At 43.8% G+C, this 20,798-nt stretch overlaps 1 protein-coding gene across 1 annotated transcript in view; it reads right to left on the bottom strand.

The window, feature by feature from the left end:
* Positions 1-20,798, bottom strand: part of LOC134674485 (phosphatidylinositol 4-kinase alpha) — a 61,030-nt gene that overhangs the window by 34,919 nt on the left and 5,313 nt on the right. Inside the window, exons 4-12 of the mRNA XM_063532584.1 lie at positions 20,184-20,680; positions 19,294-19,407; positions 18,613-18,790; positions 16,866-16,919; positions 15,376-15,476; positions 14,674-14,824; positions 11,160-11,355; positions 10,436-10,546; positions 9,979-10,152 (exon numbers count right to left, since the gene is read on the bottom strand). Of these exons, the coding sequence (XP_063388654.1) occupies positions 9,979-10,152; positions 10,436-10,546; positions 11,160-11,355; positions 14,674-14,824; positions 15,376-15,476; positions 16,866-16,919; positions 18,613-18,790; positions 19,294-19,407; positions 20,184-20,680 (1,576 nt within the window). The remainder of the gene's footprint in view (positions 1-9,978; positions 10,153-10,435; positions 10,547-11,159; positions 11,356-14,673; positions 14,825-15,375; positions 15,477-16,865; positions 16,920-18,612; positions 18,791-19,293; positions 19,408-20,183; positions 20,681-20,798) is intronic.

Here is a 20,798-nt window from a genome sequence, read left to right on the forward strand (position 1 = left end):
GGCGGCGCCGCCGAAATTTTAAACTTGCATTGTGCGCCGCGGACTGAAAAAGATTGGGTGCCCCTGGGCTAACCCTCGAATGCGCAAGTGATGGTTTTTTTAGCATTAGAAATAAGGTAAACAATCTTGATGTGTCTTTTAATTGAAAACACATTTAAAAAATAAGTTACGCCAAATATGTAACAATTACGAATCTAATACGATCTTTTATATTCTTCTGCTTTCATAATAAGAAATGGTTTTTGATATTTAAAAAGCGTTTTTCAATTAAAAGACATGTCAAGATCGCTTACTTTCTTGCAAGTTCTTCCTAATGCTAAAAAATCGTACTATAAGTAAAGTAACCTTTTATAAATCTTAGGCAAGAAAACGCTACAAAAAGAGTCCTCATCGGCTCAGACCGCCTAAACACCGGTGGCGTCTTCATTGATGTGGAAGAGCAGTTCATCCACGAGGGCTTCAACTTTCTTAACATGACCATAGACAACGACATCTGTCTGATGAAGCTGAAGGAGCCAGTACCGTTCGGATGCAGGGTAGCGAAAGCTAAGCTGCCCGGTAAAGATTACAAGTTGGAGCAGGGCACGCTGGTCAACGTTACGGGATGGGGTGATATCGGAGTAAGTAGATTTATTAGGGTTCCGTACCCAAAAGGTAAAAAAGGGACTCTATTACTAAGACTCCGCTGTCCGTCCGTCTGTCTATGACCAGGCTGTAACTCATGAACCGTGATAGCTAGACAGTTGAAATTTTCTTAGATGGTGCATTTCTGTTGTAGCTATAACAACTAATATTAAAAACAAAATAAAATAAATATTTAAGTGGGGCTCCCATACAACAAACGTGACTTTTTTTGCGTAATGGTACGGAACCCTTCGTGTGCGAGTCCGACTCGCACTTGGCCGATTTTTACAGGTTCACAAGAGCTGGCACACGAATGGAATGAATGAGTGAATGAAAATATGTATGTGTGTAAACCAATAAAATGGTGGCTCTGACTGTATGTGTATACCAATACAGGTGTCACTCATACAATGAAAGTTTCGTTCATTACATTCGTATCAGCTTTCGTGAATCAACGTCTACTGTAGGTACAAAAAACTACTAACGAACTTCTCCATGCAACGCTTAAGTGGCTCCTGTGGTGTTGCTTATGTCCATGGGCGACGATGACCGCTTCCCATCAGGCGGCTCGTCTGCTCGTTTGCTGACTATTACATAATAAAAAAATAAAAATAAAAAAAACTAGTCCCCATTATCCGCTCTGGATATTGACATTTTGGAGAAATTTTTTACAGTTTAATTTATATTAATCATAGCTTTACTCTTTCGTTTGACTTTTTCCGATTATTAAATTATTATAACATTTAGGAGGTAATTTTTTTTTTATCTTCAAGTCACTAGGTATATTGACATAATAAATGTTGCTTGCTTTGTACTGTAGGTGTCTTTAAAAATACTGCTTTTGTTTTTTAAACCAGGACAATAGCACGGAAATGGAGAATGAGCTGCGCCAGACTACAGTACCGATCGTGTCTAACGAATGCTGCCAGATAGACTATGAGGGACTTACTGAAAAGCATATGTGTGCTGGATCAAAAGGACACGATTCTTGCCAGGTAAAGTCTGACAACTAGAGGTGCAACGGATAGTCGTTTGGCCGGATACCGGATACCGGATATTCGGCCTGACCATCGGCGGAATATTCGGTATCCGGCCGCCGAATTTTCGGCCGGCGGAACTATACCTACATTTCGGTTTTTCAGATACGCATTGATCAGGTTTGCCCTGTTTCGTAGTCAATGTTCGCGCGGACTCATTTCTAGGTTCGAAAAGAGTGCGCGTGTAAGTCAGTGGAATGTTTAAATTGTTTTTAAATAATAAACGAGTAAAATTAGACCGTGGTCCGTGACTGTATCTTAAATCCAATTTGTTTACTCCGAAATCAAGCAATGTTACTATTCGTTATCCGGCTGGATAGTAAGTCACTATCCGGTATCCGGCCGGATAGTAGGTCACTATCCGGTATCCGGCCGGTTAGTAGGTCACTATCCGGTATTCGGTCAGATATTAAAATAGTGGCCGGATACCGGATAGTAACCGAATATCCGGTACATCAACCAATCAACCAATAGAATTGGTTGTCTTCTCCGCTCCGCTGGATTCTCACAGCACATCAGTGACATCATCTTCTTCGCGCTGTGCCGGCTTTTTGCCACGGCTCATGGAAGCCTGGGGTCCGTTTGGCAACTAATCCCTAGAATTGGCGTAGGCACTAGTTTTACGAAAGCGACTGCCATCCGATCTTCCAAACCAGAGGGTAGACTATGCCTTATTGGGATTAGTTCGGTTTCCTCACGATGTTTTCCTTCACCGAAAAGCGGCTGGTAGATATCAAATGATATTTCGTACATAAGTTCCGAAAAACTCATTGATACGAGCCGGAGCACAGAACATATTAAAGAGCATATTAAATACCTTATTCTTATTTCTGTGAGCCGGAGTTTGAACCCGCGATCTCCGGATTGAAAGTCGCACGCTCTTACCGCTAAGCCACCGGCACCTCAGTGAGAATAATTTAATATCCTTTTTGGCTTTAACGTACATTTTTATTTAACTTATAGGGTGACAGCGGAGGTCCTTTGACCTATAAAGGCGTGCAAGTCGGCGTGGTTTCCTTCGGCGAACGTTGCGCCATCTACCCTGGAGTATACACCAGAGTATCTGAGTACCTGGACTGGATCAATACAACCATTGAGAAGAACTTGTGAACCAAATAATTATTGATTTTTTAAAGTAAAGTCTAACCCTGCATATTTGGACGCGTAATCGGCAAAATCTTTTACCGAATGCGCGTCGATATATCTGGGCAGACCCTAAAGATGCATCCACACCGCAGCATAGAGAATAAAATATATAGATGGGTACCGAAAAGACTATTATTATCATAGTCGACATCTAGCATCGAGTAGCGGAATTATCAGTACTTTAAGTAGCAGTAGCAGTACTGTCAACTGACAATAGATGTAGCACCGACCGGAAAGTCTAATGCTCAACAACATAAGACTTTCCGGTCGGTGCTACACCTATTGGCAGTTGAAAGTACTACTACTGCTACTTAAAGTACTGATAATTCCGCTACTCGATGCTAGATGTCGACTATGAAAATATTAGTCTTTTTGGTACCAAAACTGATTTATGGAGTGAGCACTCTTGTCTTACTATATTTCTCTATGACCGCAGTCAACTTTAGTGGAGCAACACGGTAACATTAGGTAACTTGCTGTTGCACATTGTTGCTTCACAGTTGCTTGTGGACGCACCTTACGATAAAATCGTGTTTCGAGTTTGACAGCTGAAATAGATGACACTTCACGGCGTCATGTTTAGCAATAACCGAATAGGTAATATTACGCAAAACTGCGTAGGGGGCGCCACTACCACTATCCATCATAATCTGGGGGTCTAATCGCTCTTGGATATTCTAGCGATAAAGAGGCAGATAAGTAAATTTCGATTTTCGCGTTTCCCGGTAGGCCCTTGTTAACAAACCGCCTTGATGCATCAATGTCATATTATGTGTTCCGTACTCCACATCGGATATCTTCATTGATATCTTCATTGAGAGAGTAACGCGATCGTTGACCAATGATGCCGCTAGCGTCTATGTAGTCGCTCCGCCCCACGCCGTGACGTAGTTCCGCTTCCACTTCCTGCGAACCGTTGCTCGCTTCCCGCCACTCGCCACCGCCATGACATTGTTTCGTCGACCGTCTTGACCGATGGTCCGCAAATATTTTTTGCGTATATTTTTGCAGCATGGTGCTTTAACATTTCCGATCCAAAGCTCGGTCGATTAAATAGTGAGATATGGCAGAGATCGCCACTATTAGTCTTTTGGCGGTCTCGCGATCGAAGTCATCGAACGGTGCTTTTCGATTCTACCCACTTTTTTCTCGCTAAATTAATTTTCACATTCCATGCTGCTAAAATCGTTACCGTTAACTCGCATTTTCGAGATCGAAGTAGGAAGTGCGTCAGTGGTTTTTGTTAACAAGTGGTAACAAGTCGCTCCGCATCGGAGAGGGAACGCGCGGTCATCGTGCCTGCGGCGGCGGGGGCGGCGCGACGGCGGACGGCCTGCGCGCGCCGCTGCCGGGTGCCGCGCTTCGCCGATAAGGAGGTTTGGATTGTCTCGAACCATCCGGTGAGCCAGTTTAAGATATTCTAATTTTATTGGCGTTCAGAAGTTACTTCGTCACTCGCGGAGGGTTCTCAGGCAGTAGCCTGGGAGTACCTCGTGTTGTTAGTTGCGGCGCGACCGGGGCGCCCCGTCCCCCGGCGCGGGGGCGCGGGCCCGGCGCCCGCCCCCGCCCGCGCGCGCCGCGTCTTCTGCTGTCGTCCAAGGTGACTCCGAGACACCGCGACGCTGCGGGCCACGGTGGACGCCTCCAGTCCGCAGGACTCGGAGAGACGTCACACGCCCGCTCCTGTTACTGCAGTCGCGGTGCGGACGCCTCCAGTCCGCGGGACTCCGAGAGACGTCACACGCCCGCTCCTGCTGCTGCAGTCGCTGTGCGGACGCCTCCAGTCCGCGGGACTCCGAGAAACGTCACACGCCCGCTCCTGTTGCTGCAGTCACGGTGCGGACGCCTCCAGTCCGCGGGACTCCACGAGACGTTACACGCCCGCTCCTATTGCTGCAGTTGCGGTGCGGACGCTTCCAGTCCAGCGGGACTCCGAGAGATCCGCGTGGCTCTGCGCGTCACACGCCCGCTCCTGCAGCTGCGGGCGCATCGCGGGTGGATCGCGCCAAGGTGAAGGCGGACCGCTTCTGCGTCCCGACTGCTCGAGCGGAAGGAAGGTAAGTTACGTGTAAGCAGTGGAAAGGCTACGAGTACAGCGACGATCGCCGCGTTGGTTGCCGGCCGTCATGACGTCGCTGGTGACCTACGCGCCGGTGGTGGCCACCACGATGGCACCGCCGAGGGCAACAGCGTCGCCGTGATGATGCGTGCAACTACGAGCCTAGCCATCTGCGCCTCCCGTGCCGGTAACGTCCGTCACGCGCACCGGCGCCTGTCGAGCTGGCCGCCACGACGGCGCCTCTCGCACCTGAGCCTGGCGACGGTGGCCGCCATGATGGCGCCGCCCGCTCGATGACACCGCCTGCCCCCCGAGCTGGCCGCCACGATGGCGCCTCTCGCATTACGCATCGACGCGGCGGCGGCGGCTGCCACAATGGCGCTGCCCGCCACGATGATGCCGCCCGCCACGATGGCACCACCACCTGCGCACTGGCGCCTCTCGAGCTGGCCGCCACGATGGCGCCTCTCGCCTCACAGCAGTGCCTCCCAGACCAGCCAGCCAGACGGCGACCGCCTCATGCACCGGTGCCTCCCGAGCTGGCCGCCACGATGGCGCCTCTCGCCGCACGCACCGGCGCCTCCCCGCCACGATGGAGCCGCCCGCCTCACGCGACAACGCCTCTAGAGCGGGCCGCCACTATGGGTCCTCGCCTCACGCACCAGCGCTTCCCGAACCAGTGGCGGCCGCCATGAGCCGCCCGGCCTCAGGCACCGGTGCCCCCGCCCCCCCCCGAGCCGGCCGCCACGATGGCGCCCCTAGCTTCACGCACCGGCGCCTCCCGAGCGGCGGCGGTTGCCACAATCACGCCGATGCTGTCCACCGATGCTGCAACTACGACGATGTCGTCCCTTGCTCGCTGGGCGCCACAGTATCAGTTTTGTCCTGTCCACATGGTTCCATTGAGGTACGCAGGCGCCTATAGCTATGGTGCAGGTATAGGTATGGTATGGTACAGCACGAACAGACCGCTAAGCTCTTGGTTTCGGTTAAAGAATCCTCCGGCGACGGCAGACAAGGTCGTAAAAGAGCCCCGTCCTAGCGCGGCTCGACTGCCCGGAGTTGAAAGCGGTAAGATATGTCGATACTCAGAGGAAAATACGTCGTGTTCCCGGGCTTCATAAAGGTGCTGATCGACTTCGCTGTGTCGCTTCGAAGCTCCTACGACTTCTCGAGGCCATGGAGTGGTCCAACCGGAGAACAGCTAGCGACAAGGCCCTGTGCGACCGCTCGAAACCGAGGTGAAAGGCATCGAAAAGGTCTGCAGACTTCACATAATTATCTCTACTTGCTCGCGCTCTCCAGCTTAAGTTCCGTCTTACAAAGACGAACTCGTGCGAAAAGCCATAATAAACAAAATGGGACAAATAAACCCGCTGCGCCTGAACAAGCTTGAGTTTCCGGTGCTAAGAGAAAGGGGCCAGGAGGACTCCAGCAGTTTCCATCTGTCTGTATTCGACTTTATCGAAACAGTTTTGTTACGCAAAGCGCCAAAATCGATTTTAGACTTGATTTCATCAGTTCGATTTCCTTAAAAGCATGCTACTAACTCGATACCCTATACTAACTCGATATAGGGTGTCTCTTCGGATAAAGCGAATTAGACCATCACGCTCCTAGACATCACGTGGGACACGCGGCACAACACACCGATTGAAAGTTTTCTTTTTCGCGACATACAGGCCTGCCTTGCTGCAGAGTTTCTCGCAGAAATGAGACTCAATGCCTTCTGTTCAGTCTCAAATTCGCAAACTTTAGTTCATGGAGGAAGGTGAAGCCTTCGCAGTCCCCAGCAACACGGAGCTGCCGAAAGCCTCGCACCACTTTCTTCCTCATCTTATGCAAGCAGTCCGTTACAATCTCCAATATTGGTAGACAATGTACGAGGTAAGGCCCTTTCAGCGAAGAGTAACCGTTAACGGGCCGCATCTGCAGCGCTGACGACAGAAGTGTAAACATACAACCGCACCGGTACAGTATACATAAAACGACGGCGACACTACATCCCTTCCGTTACTACGGCTGTCGCAAAAACTGCTGATGCCAGCAGATCGTCTACAGGTCGCGCTGGTTGCTTGCTACTTGCCAGGTCGGTACAACCCCCGAGGGCAACGGTTTATCAAGAAGTCACTGCGCGCCCGACTGGCAGCTGCGCCCAGCAGCCGCCGAGACTGTCTTCACCTGACAGGCGCCTTGTTGGCCGGCCTCCGCTTTCGAGAGCCCTCGCACTGTGCCACGGTATTTCTTAACAGACTCATTGAACTGCTACCACGACCTTTGACAGCTGCCTGTGAGACTTGGCATGGATGTCTCCACCTCCCAGCCTAGTCTGTGTACTGCGACGGCGTGATAAGGAGTCTTAAAGCAGCTGTGGTAAGCTTGCAATTTACTGGCGGTCCTAGTGAACACAACGTCAGACCGCCCTCCCTTACGAGTCAACGACCTTAAGAATGAGGCGTAGCTCCTGTCAGATAGGACGCTCCAACACCGAGCTGGCGGGATCAGGAGTGACGTCCGCTACTGGCGTGACTGGCGCATGCATATAACATGCCAAGGTCTAACGCTACGTAGCGAACGAAACGCAACTGTCACTGTCTCACTAATATGGAAGAACCGGATATTCCCGATTCCGGTACTGTGTTTGTATAGAAAACAGTAACGGGAGCCCCTAGATCGTCCCCTTGTCTAGGCTGCATGTACGGCCACAATGTAGAAACGGTCTTTATGGTGCATCAAAAATAAGATCAACTGCCAGGTACCTCTATCCAGTGAAGTAGCGAGCTATCTCAGACGTCTATTTCTATTATCCATGTTAGCTTTCAGAACGATACTCGTTCATAAGCCTCTCACAAGTGCTGTGTATGAACCACTATCGGACACTATGCCTTCTTCCAACGCCATTAATAGCGAGACCAGCGCCTCCCAAAGCACCAGCTTGGGACGCGAGACATCTACTTGCCCTAATTTAAATAGCCCTACAACGTTAGGTACGTTAGAAGAAGTACGATAGAATAGCTGCCGCACTTTTGCTGTTAGCATCAGGCCGCAGGGTCAATGACCTTACTCTACTACACTGTAGCCCGGGCAATTATATAGATAACTTTAACGCTATTATTTTGTGTCCGAAATTCGGCTCTAAACCAGATAACGTGTCTTACCGACTGGACTCTTAGAAGCTCCGGAATAAAGTATAGACCCAGTATAAGTAGGTAGTCTGGGTACGTCACCTTGCGAGAATTACACAAAATGTTAGGGGACACTTCGCTTATTTCTTTCAGCCACAGTCTCATCCAAGCCGGCCTCGCCTACGATTGCTTTTGATCCACGATGTACTTAATAACTAAATTGGCTGGAAAGCTATTCACTTAGCGATATTTTCGCTTATGTTAATTGGGAACATGACTCGCCGAGATTCTGCGGATCGGATGCGATTTCGAATGAGAATTCTCTTAAACCAGTTTAACGTCAGATTCGAACCTGAGATTACAATTTCAATTCTCAATTTCCTGTAATTCACATTATAACGAGTCACTGTGATTTCATGGGTTGCAATATGGTGTATACATATTTATTCGTTCTCTGAGTTCTATGACAGTAGGTGTAGCCCTATCGCTTGCGCGCCCGCTAACTCGCCACCAGGAGATAATAAACAGGTCTCAATGAAGATATCCGATGTGGAGTACGGAACACATAATATAAAAATTTTACCTTCCAATAAAATTATTATTATGTTTCCTATCCACATCGGATATCTGAGTAATGCCTTCCTGGCAGGCTACTAGGCTACTTTTATGCCGACGGTACTTCTCCTCAACAATGACATGGCGGTGGCGAGTGGCGGGAAGCGAGCAACGGTTCGCAGGAAGTGGAAGCGGAACTACGTCACGGCGTGGGGCGGAGCGACTACATAGACGCTAGCGGCATCATTGGTCAACGATCGCGTTACTCTCTCAATGAAGATATCAATGAAGATATCCGATGTGGATAGGAAACATAATAATAATTTTATTGGAAGGTAAAATTTTTATATTTTATTGTCTGTGAAAACTTGTCAAAAAAACAGTTTAAGGCACAGTATGTATGTTACTCTATGGTTTACTAGCTAGCTTAGTGTTGCACTCTGGCGGCAGAACATTGCAGTAATACCCCGTGTTGTCAAACACCGACAACCACATAAAATACAGCATGCTGCAAAATTACATGAACATATTATAAATGCAATTTATATCTAGGCGTAAAGCGAATGAGCGAGAGACACGATTTTTCTTAGACTTTTAACTTCTTCTAAAATTAATAACTGTTTGGCGTGAAATAAACATGGAAATATTCTGTATTCTAGTATTAAACAGGCATAAATAAAAATGCTGTATTAATTTTATTTCACATACTCCTAGTCACAAATATTCGCTAAGTGCACGACTGTCACGCCACCTAGCATCCGCAAACCTAGCGGAAAACGTCAAATAACTGCATCTTATAAATAAAGTACCTCGTCCCGTCGCCCAAAATAAAAAAAACTGAACGGATTTTCACATATTAATAGACGGATTCTCGAGGAAGGTTCAGATGTATAACTTGTTAAGGTTTTGTATAAATTGGTTGAAATATGGCGATGTTTGTTAGTAATGTCAAAAAAAAAATCACGCCGTCTAGTAGCCTTTAATCGAAGATGCTGCCTAATCCGTTTGAGAAACAACACAATGTATGGTGGGGTTGTCTCTCTTTCATTGGTCTACAAAAAAGTCCGCGATAGTGCAGGTATCTTTTAAGGATAACTTACTATACCCATTTTTAACTTCTAGAAAAAGATCACCTAACGTCGGCTTAAATCGCAAACCTCGTAACTCCATTTCAAGGAAATTAGTAATTGCTACCTTGGGTAACAATACTTATAGTCGCAAACCTCGTAACACCCCCGGAGGAGTTACGAGGTTTGCGACTTAGGCCGACAATAATAAGTATGTACTCGTAATATTTCCATCCTGAATAGTCATACCTGTACTGGTTGCGGTCATCAGTGTGGCTGGCCAGCGCCATGCAGCCCAGCTGGTCCGCTATCAGCGTGTCTAGAGACGGGGAGACTATACCTGTCTCCCTCCTGTATAGTCGTACCTGTACTGCTTGCGGTCGTCGGTGTGGTGGTAGGCGGCGGAGGCGGCCTCCACGGTGATGACGGTGAACATGCGCATGATCTCGTCGTGCGCCGGGCCCGCGGGGCTGGCCAGCGCCATGCAGCCCAGCTGGTCCACTATCAGCGTGTCTAAGGATGATGGGGCGCGGCATAATCTGGGAAAATAGCATTTCATTTAAGTCTGGCATCAAAAGAATTTGAACTTATGGCCACCCCACACTAGCGTCTTTTGAGCGTCAACGTCTTGTCAGCGCTATGGAAAATGGCGTTGCGACGCAGTTGCGCCAACATTGCGTCGAACATAGAGTTGACTAGAAACCAAAACTCGGAAGACGCTAGTGAGGGGTGGCCCTTACTATTAAAAAAAATAATACGACTCTCTCAAACAAATCTCAAAATCGTATGACCAGGTTCAACGTGAAATTAATGATTCTATACCTCTGTTGGAAGAACTGAAGAACCGTGTCCGTAGTCTTCGGCGTGTCTTTCAAGGCCACCGCCACGTGACCCAACATTATCACTATGTTTGTGCTTATCAATGATGATTCGCTGTAAATAAAATATGTTTTTGGCAAAAATTTCATTTTTGGTACAAGTTTTTATCGCTGATTGTACTTTCCTTACGACAGACAACTAATACTCATCGAGTCAATTCTAAAAACCCCTAACACAATTTGGTTGCGTTGTTTCATCACAGAGTTCCTATGACCACCTTCTGTCTCCGTCATCAGAGCAGCTCGATGGTACCATAATATTGCATTGTCATCCGATTTATACATGCATGCAAAATTTCAGCTCAATCGGAAACCGGGAAGTGGATCAAATTTAACTTGCAAGATTTGATTACAGACTGACAACGGGACAGGTGAAACTAAATAAAAGATTGTAAAAATAAAACATTATGAATCACATGCCGACGATGTATCGCGATATTAGATCAACCAAGAAAATCGAAATTGTACCCTAAAATTAAATTTAAAAGGCTGTTTTTAAGCTGCCAAACTTAGACTTTAAATGCATTACCCCACATTACACATCCATAGCGAATAATGCAGTCGACGTAACCATAATATGCTGTTATAACTGCTCGTAACTATGGAGATTTCTAGATTTGACCTAATTTTAGTGTGATAGAGACAGGTAAAGATTGTGTCTCGCTCACCTGTCACTAGTTTCAGCAGTGAAGAGTCTGTTACTAACGGAACCCACGAGCGCAGGCACACAGAAGGGGTCCACAGTAAGCGCAGCTTCTAAGGCCACGCAAAGATTCTCTATGGCCGCGTCCCGAAGCTTTTCGAAAGGCGTAGATTTGACCGGGACCCCGGTCTCTGTCATGCCTTGCAGCTCTTTACCTTGTACTGAAATTGAATTGAATTAGGAAAAGAACTGGTCAAACTGAGGCTAATCCAGAGTAGACCGTTACAGTAGTCGCATAGCAAAGGTTTATTGATAGACGCAAAGAGAATTTGGAATAGAGAGTTACTGTCATGGTAAATTATGTAGCTACAGTACATTTTCTGCCATCTCTCGACAAACGAATAAAACTGTTGGAACGCCATTCGACTTTTATCATTATTCTTTCACTGATATGTGTTAACTTGTTAAATATTAATATTACTTAACGCCATCTACTCGAGAGTAGGCTGAAGGTTATGGCGCCATCGCTCGAAGATTGCACCATAGGTACCTTTGGCCTGTAGTCGAGTAGATGGCGTTAATATTAATATTTAATAAGTTAACACATTTAGTCGCACCAATAAAAGTCTGCAGCGGATTTGATAGCCCACGCAATGTAAGTGTTATATATACGTCATAATTTCATAGAAGTTTGACGTTTAAAACGACACTTGCACTGCGTGGGCTACCAAAATCGCTGCATACTTTTTACCGGTCTGACTATATCAGACAAAGAATAAGGATCAAAGTCAAATAGCGTTCTAACAATTTTATCATCTGTCGAAAGATGGCAGTAAATTTACCTTGGCTATATAATTTACTTTGACAATTCGTCTCTATGCACTCTATTCTCTTTGACAGACGTGTAAGGTCTAGACAATTCTTGCTTCGAATTTGACAGCCGATGCGTTTAGCGCTGTACGGCTCCGTACATTATCCGGGTAACTCTCTTTGTCCAAACCAGATATCATATGGCTCAGTGCCATCGCCCACACTGTTAACTGACAGTTCGTAAACCTTATTACAAAAGGCATAAGGTCCACCGATGGACAGTTAAGAGTGTTGCTGTTTATACAGTACAATCTGAGCGCCTACCGCGAACCACGTTCGACGTGTTGCCTCCCTGTCACACTTACGTACGAATTTACAAGTGCGACAGAGAGGCAACACGTCGAACGTGGTTCGCGGTAGGCCCTCTGCTCCGGCTCTCGAACTAGGAGCGTTTTTATCTTAGACTTTACTTCGCTATTACAATCAATAACTCTTTGATAAATTTTCTGTGGTGGAAAGTGGAATAACAAAGAGTGTATAAGACATTTTGTTTTTCGAACATACATATCACCAGAGATATATATAACTCCGTATAAGATAAATAAAGTCTAAGAAAAAAACGTGCCTCGGATGTCAAGCAAAAGTCACTGTCGAATAGATGGCGCCATACACCTTTGGCCTATTGTCGTTTAGATGGCGTTGGCGACACCGTTTGATATTTAACAATTTTAACACGTATCAGTGAAAGAACATGGGTCATTGTGGAACAATAAAAATTAATAATCATATGTCCGTAAACATATTTTAATTCATTTATACATTTTCAATTTTATTTTAAGTTTTAATCGTGTGTCGATAGATGGCAGTAAATGTACCGTGACTACAAAATTTACTTTGACAGGACCCCTCTATACTATCTATTCTTTTTGATATCACTAAATGTTTATATCGACGACGAAACTTAAGAGAAAAGAATGTTAGTTTTTATACTTTTCAATACAGGTGTTTACCTAATTTTTATGTAATATTTGTGTTCCTTTTCAAAAAGGTTTTTGATAGTGTATTTTGTGTATACTAGGGAATGATTTCAGTTGATATTAAGTAACTACCTATGTATTCATATTTTGTAAGGATTATGGAGGTAGTTTTGACGTGTGATTTTAAAAAACGATATCTGGATTAGCATCAGTTTGATCATATCTTCACATAAAATAAAATTAAACATTAATATTAACTAATAATACCTGCTAGCCTCGAATCTACAGAGTTAGCTTTAATAAGAAAGAAGAGTTTCATTAAGAAAACAAAATACAATAACAGTTCATTGTGAAAACTGTGCTTAAAGTAATGTTATGAGAAGCATACTGTGCTGTTTAGACTACCAAGCAAGTAATAGCCGAGATTGTAAGTTGGGAAAATTAACAAAAAAGTATGAATTCTCGAAAATTATACGAAAATTTAACAAGAAATAAAAGAGAGATTCCATTTTAGAAATGGCAATTTCGTTCCCCAATTTCGAAATTTCGCAATTTTGGAAACTTTCCGACGACATATCTGTAGCCGAGATATTTGAATGAATTTGACTTAAGGTAAGAAATCCACTTCGGCGTAAAGTATGAAAACCATCCAGTTAAATTTAAATGAATAAAGAGTGCGAATCACTGTAGAAACTAGGATGGTCGATTTAGAATTAGACCTTTTATAGCTTGGCAACAAAGAGTAGAAATTAAAAAGTGGCAACACTGTAGTGTCGTCCCGTTTTCTTATATACGTTGGTTTGAAAGGGACAACACTACAGTGTTGCCACTTTTTAATTTCTACTCTTTTTTGCCAAGCTGTAAGGTCCCTTCGCCGCGCGAGTTTCTATCCCCGAGAGTCCCTATCTTGAACGATACTGGACTACAATATTATTTCAATAACCATTTTGTAAGGATTTTTAAAATGATCAGAGATTTATTAATTGTATGTGACAGTCGAAAGATGTTGCAACATACAGCGCCATCTTATTCAGCTGTCAACTCGGAGGCACTTTCTTTCCTTAGACTTTACATATATCTTATGCAATCAATGGAAGATACATTGTGTCACGAGTCTTATAACAATTAATATCTGGGAAAACATATAAAAACTCAAAATGTGTGTTTTGCCAAAGATGAAACCTAGCTAGATCGATTTTTCGCCACCGAAAACGCCCATATAGCAAATTTCATCGAAATCGTTAGAGCCGTTTCCGAGATCCCAGAAAATATATATAAATAAATAAATATACAATAATTGCTCCGTTTAAAGGTATAAGCTTAGTCTTATATCGTTCAAGAAATAGGTACAGATTTACACTTTTAAGTTTTACTCACGTAAACATTTAGATACATATAGACGCAACTATTTTTAGAATGAAAGTAAAACGAAACTAAACTGCAAAACGTAATTCAAGACCAAAAAAAGTAAGAAATGTTGCCACTTTTATCCTAGCGCTTCTTGTATTTATGTACAAATAAGTAAATAAAAGTACTTTTTTAATGAATAAATTAACTTAGCGTGATTATTTATCAGAAGGAATTTACAATTTTACAAACAAATTATTGCAATGGCAACATTGTCTTACTTTTTTTGGTTTTGAATTACGTTTTGCAGTATAGCTGCGTTCCAGTTTACGTAAATAAAAGTTACAGATGTAAATCTCTATGCATGATATACAAATACATCATAAAAGTACTAATAAACCTTACATGTAACTTTCATGTGCTCCTTTCCCGTCTTTTCTAGCTCTAACTTGTGCAGTTTGAATAATATCGGCGAGGGGGTGACGAGGAAATCCCTCAGGCAGTATATCGAAGTGTTCGCTATCGTCGGGAATTTCGTTGCGAGTTTACCAAGTCCCTGTTAAGAAAAATACACGGATTTTACATGAAGTTTTCAATTAAATTATTTAAAATAACAAAGATTTATAATACATGGTTAGTAACATAGTAGCTCATTTTAAAGTAAGAGCGTCAATTCGATTGTATGGAAGCGGTTTTTGACGGCGGGTTCATGTTACAGTTAAAATGCCTGTGATGGTTATATATTTTCTCTTTATCTAGCAAACACACAGTTTATATAAAAAGTGAGATATACGGAAAAACTAATTAAAACTAAAATGGTCACTTTTCAGTTCACAATAGGAAATATATATCTTATATATTTTTATTCTAGAGAATCAGGTACACAAGTAGTTATTAAATCAATGACCTCCGACCAACACGCAGAGTTGAAAAAGGTGTTAGATTGAATAAATGTGACGTTATCTATGAAAAGGGACCTTATTGTCGATGGCGCTTACGCCATTATTAACGATGCTCCGATATAAATACAATGCCGCGCGACGCTGTTCGGCGAGCGCCATCGAGAATAAGGTCCCTTTTCATAGATAATGCCCCAAATAGACTTACTTCAAGACAGACCATGAGGAGAGGCATATGCGCCAGTATCAATTTATGATTGTGATTCGAGTTGATCTTCTCAGTGAGACGGCCACACAAGGAGTCGGCACCTAAAATAAACAAATAAAGATAAATTATTATTGTTAGATATAATCGATCAAAACAAAACTGGAAAATGTTCAAATGTTAGTAATATATTTATTCAATTTTAAATAATTGCACTCAGAAATTATATAACTAAATATTAAGCATTTTATGAAACAATAGGACGTTGGAACAAATTATTAGTAGGTGTTGAAATCGAACGAATTTTATCACGTTTTTCAAACTTTCAACCGACTCTCAATTTTATAGCAATACTACATTGTTTTAGCATCAGAAGGACTCCACAAAAGTCAGTGTAGTTTTTATACTATGCACTTTATGCGGTAAATCAAAGAGTTATTCAAGAAGAGATGAAAAATCTAAGAAAAAACCGTGCCAGAGAGTTTATCTTTTTTTTATACTAAGGCGATGGGAAACAAGCATACGTCCCGCCTGATAGTAAGCAGTCTCCGTACGCCTACAACTCCAGTGGTGTTACATTGCCGAGCCTAACACTCCACACCCGCGTTGAGCTCTGGCAACCTTACTCACCGGCAGGAACACAACACTATGAGTAGGGTCTAGTGTTATTTTATTTAGCTGCGGTTCTCTATAAGGCGGTTGTACTTCTCCAGTTGGGCTCTGCATTTCTATCTTTTCAAACGATTTTTTTCTTAGACATAACACTATACAGATGTAATGCATCAACGTTCGTATTTGTCATGCTACTTCAGTCAACCTCAGTACTTTGTGTACCGAGACCGACTGAAATAGCATGTACGCTTAGGGGCTGTCCATAAATTACGTCATCGATTTTTGACGATTTTTGACCCCCCCCCCCTATAATCATCCAAAAATCATGCTTCAAATGACCCCATTTCCTCCTACTTCATGCTACCGTCATCCGATGCCCAGACCCCCCCCCCCCCCTAAATTGAAATGACGTAATTTATGAATAGCCCCTTACGTTTCCGTGAAAATACGATGGAAAATAATTATGTACTACATCTGTACAATAACTCTTTCTTTTTAAATTGCACAGCGGGACTTAATCGCGTATTTAAGTTTTACAAAACGTAAACGTAGTTGGTTTAGCAAAACGTTCAAACTGATAAACAAGACCAAGTGCGGGTAGTTCGAAAAACTCACGCGGCTAGAAGATATTGATATCAACTTTAGCCAGTCTTCTCTGAGATCACGGGTCAACGCCGCCCTCGAAACGTCGGGGGTAAGTCTTAAAACTTAAATACGCGATTAAGTCACGTTGTGCAATTTAATAATGTTTAAAAATCGTGAAAGTTTAAATAACTCTTTCTTTCTAATGCTAAAAAAAGTAGTATTATGTAGTTAAAGCTTGCTCATGCAGGTGTTAGGTCCGCCAGGGCTCGGGGGCACTCTAAAACCCACGAATGTACCTATTAATATGGTTAGAGCGTTTATAAGAGCCGGCACTCCACACTCCTCATCCACTGGAAATATATAACGACATATACATAAATATACATATGATTAAAATATAGGCAATACGAGAAGCTTCGATTCTGATAAGATAGAAAGTAAAGATATATTTATTTGCAAAAATCTAGGGTCCAACATAATGGGGTTGGCCGGTCGAGGTATTTAGCAGATGGCGCCTGCATAGCTTGCCCTGTGAATCCCTAGAATTGTGTTTCTTTTTAGGGTTCCGTACCCAAAGGGTAAAACGGGACCCTATTACTAAGACTTCGCTGTCCGTCCGTCCGTCCGTCTGTCCGTCTGTCTGTCACCAGGCTGTATCTCACGAACCGTGATAGCTAGACAGTTGAAATTTTCACAGATGATGTATTTCTGTTGCCGCTATAACAACAAATACTAAAAACAGAATAAAATAAAGATTTAAATGGGGCTCCCATACAACAGACGTGATTTTTGACCAAAGTTAAGCAACGTCGGGAGTCGTCAGTACTTGGATGGGTGACCGTTTTTTTTTTGCTTATTTTTGTTTTTTTTTTGCATTATGGTACGGAACCCTTCGTGCGCGAGTCCGACTCGCACTTGCCCGGTTTTTTGTTTTTAATGGAATTATGTGCCAAATTTGTGTGAATGTTGGAATTTTGTGCCCTGGATGCCAGCCCTTTAAGCCAAATCTCATAGAACTAAATTAGTGAAAGGGGCAAGCTATGATGGCGCCATCTATGCAAACCTTTGACAGTTGCCAACCCCATTGGAGGGTACGAGTAATCGATCTCACGTAGTTTTTAGTCGAATTTATCGCTTGGTATGTTTTCCATTTCAAGGACCCTCGAAACAACGACGGATATTTTGACCAGGTCACGTCAGTAACCCGTTTTAAAAAAATGCTATATTATCAGGATATCTCAACACCAGTATACTATACTATATACTGACGCACGCCGAGTTCGCCAAGACGTTGACCTTGAACTAGTTGACGGAGTCGAAATTACACTCTGTGTCTTCCTTCTCGGAGGCGTCGTATCTCTCTCTCTCTCTCTCTCTAACGCATGAGTCACATGATATACCTGTCTCATCTCCAATGGCCCACACCAGTAGATCGACGCACGCCGAGTTCGCCATAACGTTGATCTTGAACTTGTTGACGGTGGCGAAGTTGCTCTCTTTGTCTTCCTTCTCTGACGCGTCGTGGTGCGACTGCGGCCGTCTCTCTCTAACGCATGAGTCACATGATATACCTGTCTCATCTCCAATGGCCCACACCAGTAGATCGACGCACGCAGAGTTCGCCATGACGTTGACCTTGAACTTGTTGACAGTGGCGAAGTTGCTCTCTCTGTCGTCCTTCTCTGACGCGTCGTGATGCGACTGCAGCTGTCTCTCTCTAAAGCATAAGTCACATGATATACCTGTCTCATCGCCAATGGCCCAGACGAGTAGATGGACGCACGCAGAGTTCGCCATGACGTTGACCTTGAACTTGTTGACAGTGGCGAAGTTGCTCTCTCTGTCGTCCTTCTCTGACGCGTCGTGATGCGACTGCAGCTGTCTCTCTCTAAAACATAAGTCACATGATATACCTGTCTCATCGCCAATGGCCCACACCAGACGTTGACCTTGAACTTGTTGACAGTGGCGAAGTTGCTCTCTCTGACGCGTCGTGATACGACTGCAGCTGTCTCTCTCTAAAGCATGAGTCACATGACATACCTGTTTCATCGCCAATGGCCCACACCAGTAGATCGACACACGCAGAGTTCGCCATGACGTTGACCTTGAACTTGTTGACGGTGGCGAAGTTGCTCTCTCTGTCTTCCTTCTCTGACGCATCGTGGTGGCGCGACTGCAGCTCTGTTTGCCCGCTTAGAAACAGGCATTTCACGAATTCCTGCAGAATTAATGAGACATTTTTTACTCGAAGTATAATCACATTGGCAGAAAGCCAGATCCAGGAAAACCAATCGAGGGACGGAAAAATAGAAATGCAGCAAGCTTATACATAGCCAGCATAGCCTCCTAACCTAATGAAATTGAGGAAAAAGTAGAAGAGGGACCTTTTCTCTATTTTTTCCTTGATTTCATTAGTTATTTTTAGAAAAACGTTTGAAGTTACAACTGTTACTCTCCAGGATTTGCTGGCGTTCCAGGATTCGCCTCCAAAGTGGTTAATCAAAACAAAAAAGCGTAAGATTAGGTAATTTGACAAGTATTTGTTGCAAACTTAATAGTCTAGTAGTTAGGGCTGAACACCTTGAAGCCTGGCTACCGCGGGCCGGATTGGAACGCTGTCGGCGGCCCGGATTGAAACGCTTCGCGGGCCGGGTTTTAGAGAGCCCTGATTTATACCATGCGCGCCCCCGTACCCGTTTGATGTGAATGTGTTATACTTACTTGCACATCTTTGGTGAAAGGTCCGGGTAGATCTTTCTGGTGCTGTAATATTTCCCTCAGCAATGTCACCATAACTAGGTTCAGCGTCTCTGAGAACGACTTGTATGGGAACACCTGTTAAAGATTTTAACGTATTTTAGGGTCATTTCGCTAGTTTTCGTCCGGCTCTAGTTTCCGTCCACTTCACGAAATTTGAATATAAACCTTCATTGCTGCACAAATTTGAACTTATTGCAATCCTTAATATCTAAACAATTTATATATCTACATAAAAAATATATTTCGCAAGTAACAAATTATAAATGAAATGTATTATTTGCTAATCCGTCAAGTGGATGTAAACTGACACCGGACGGTAAACTGACGCAATTACCCTATAAGCTGGCAAAAAATTTTAAACCTACTTCCAAGATAATTAGGTTGATATTAAAATGGCACATTTTAGTGAATACGTTTTTATATATGGAAATTATTGAAAGATACTTCAGAAGAAAACAGAGGGCCATAATTCTAGTAATTATGTACGTAAGATAACACCACCAAACATCGGGGAAACATAGGGCCTATTTTTCAGGCTTGTTTTGTGAAAAACACACACATTAAATGTAGGTAATGATGACATTACGCTACAAATTACACTACATTTTACATTGCTCAATATAGCAGCATAAGAAACAGAGCTCGGATAGGGTGAGCTATTTGCCTTATAATTTGACATGTCTTATGTCATATATAAGGCAAATAGCTCACCCTATCCGAGCTCTGATAAGAAATTAATAGAGGTTTGTTTCCGAATTCATCCGAATTATTCCGTTCAGGTCAGCTGCCACTTAGGTCTTACCTTGCGATATTCTAAAACACTGAAACATGCATGACAAATGAAATAGTACCTGTATTTGCCCAGCCGCGTATATATCATCCGCCTCTTCGTCCAAAAACGCCAGCAAATCCTTGGTCAACAACTTCTTCGCGTACGACAGAATGTTCTGCAGGTATCTCACATAGAACTGCACATTTATTCTCCTCTCTGGAGACTCCGAGAACCTCATGTATGGGAACTGGTTGAAACTGGACCCGAATTTGTGGAAGAAGTATGTTGTAGGGTCGTAGGGGACAGAATGGTAGCTGTTAAGAGATCCCCTTTTTAGGGTACCATCTACAGTATCGCTCCCGTTTTCCATGATATGTTCTACTGGATTTAAATTTCCTGATAGGGATCTGGGTATGATCGGTCGGAATTGGTTGAATTTCCTCTTTTTGTCTAGGGTGGAGTATTCGAAGTTGGGTTCGGGCTCCTTGTTTTTGACTGGGCTGGGCGGCTGGGGGAACAGGCGGCAGAGGAGAGGGGGGTCGATGGTGGCGAAACGGCCCATGGATCTCGCGAGACCTAGAAAAATATAATTGTTAGGGCAATACTTCCCTCTAGCAGTTCTAGCACTTGCTTAATTTTTTTTTAATTACATGGTATTAGCATTTGTAAAGAACAGAGTTTGGAACGAGTTTGG

Source organism: Cydia fagiglandana, chromosome 20, assembly GCF_963556715.1.
Source record: "Cydia fagiglandana chromosome 20, ilCydFagi1.1, whole genome shotgun sequence".
Taxonomy (NCBI): domain Eukaryota; kingdom Metazoa; phylum Arthropoda; class Insecta; order Lepidoptera; family Tortricidae; genus Cydia; species Cydia fagiglandana.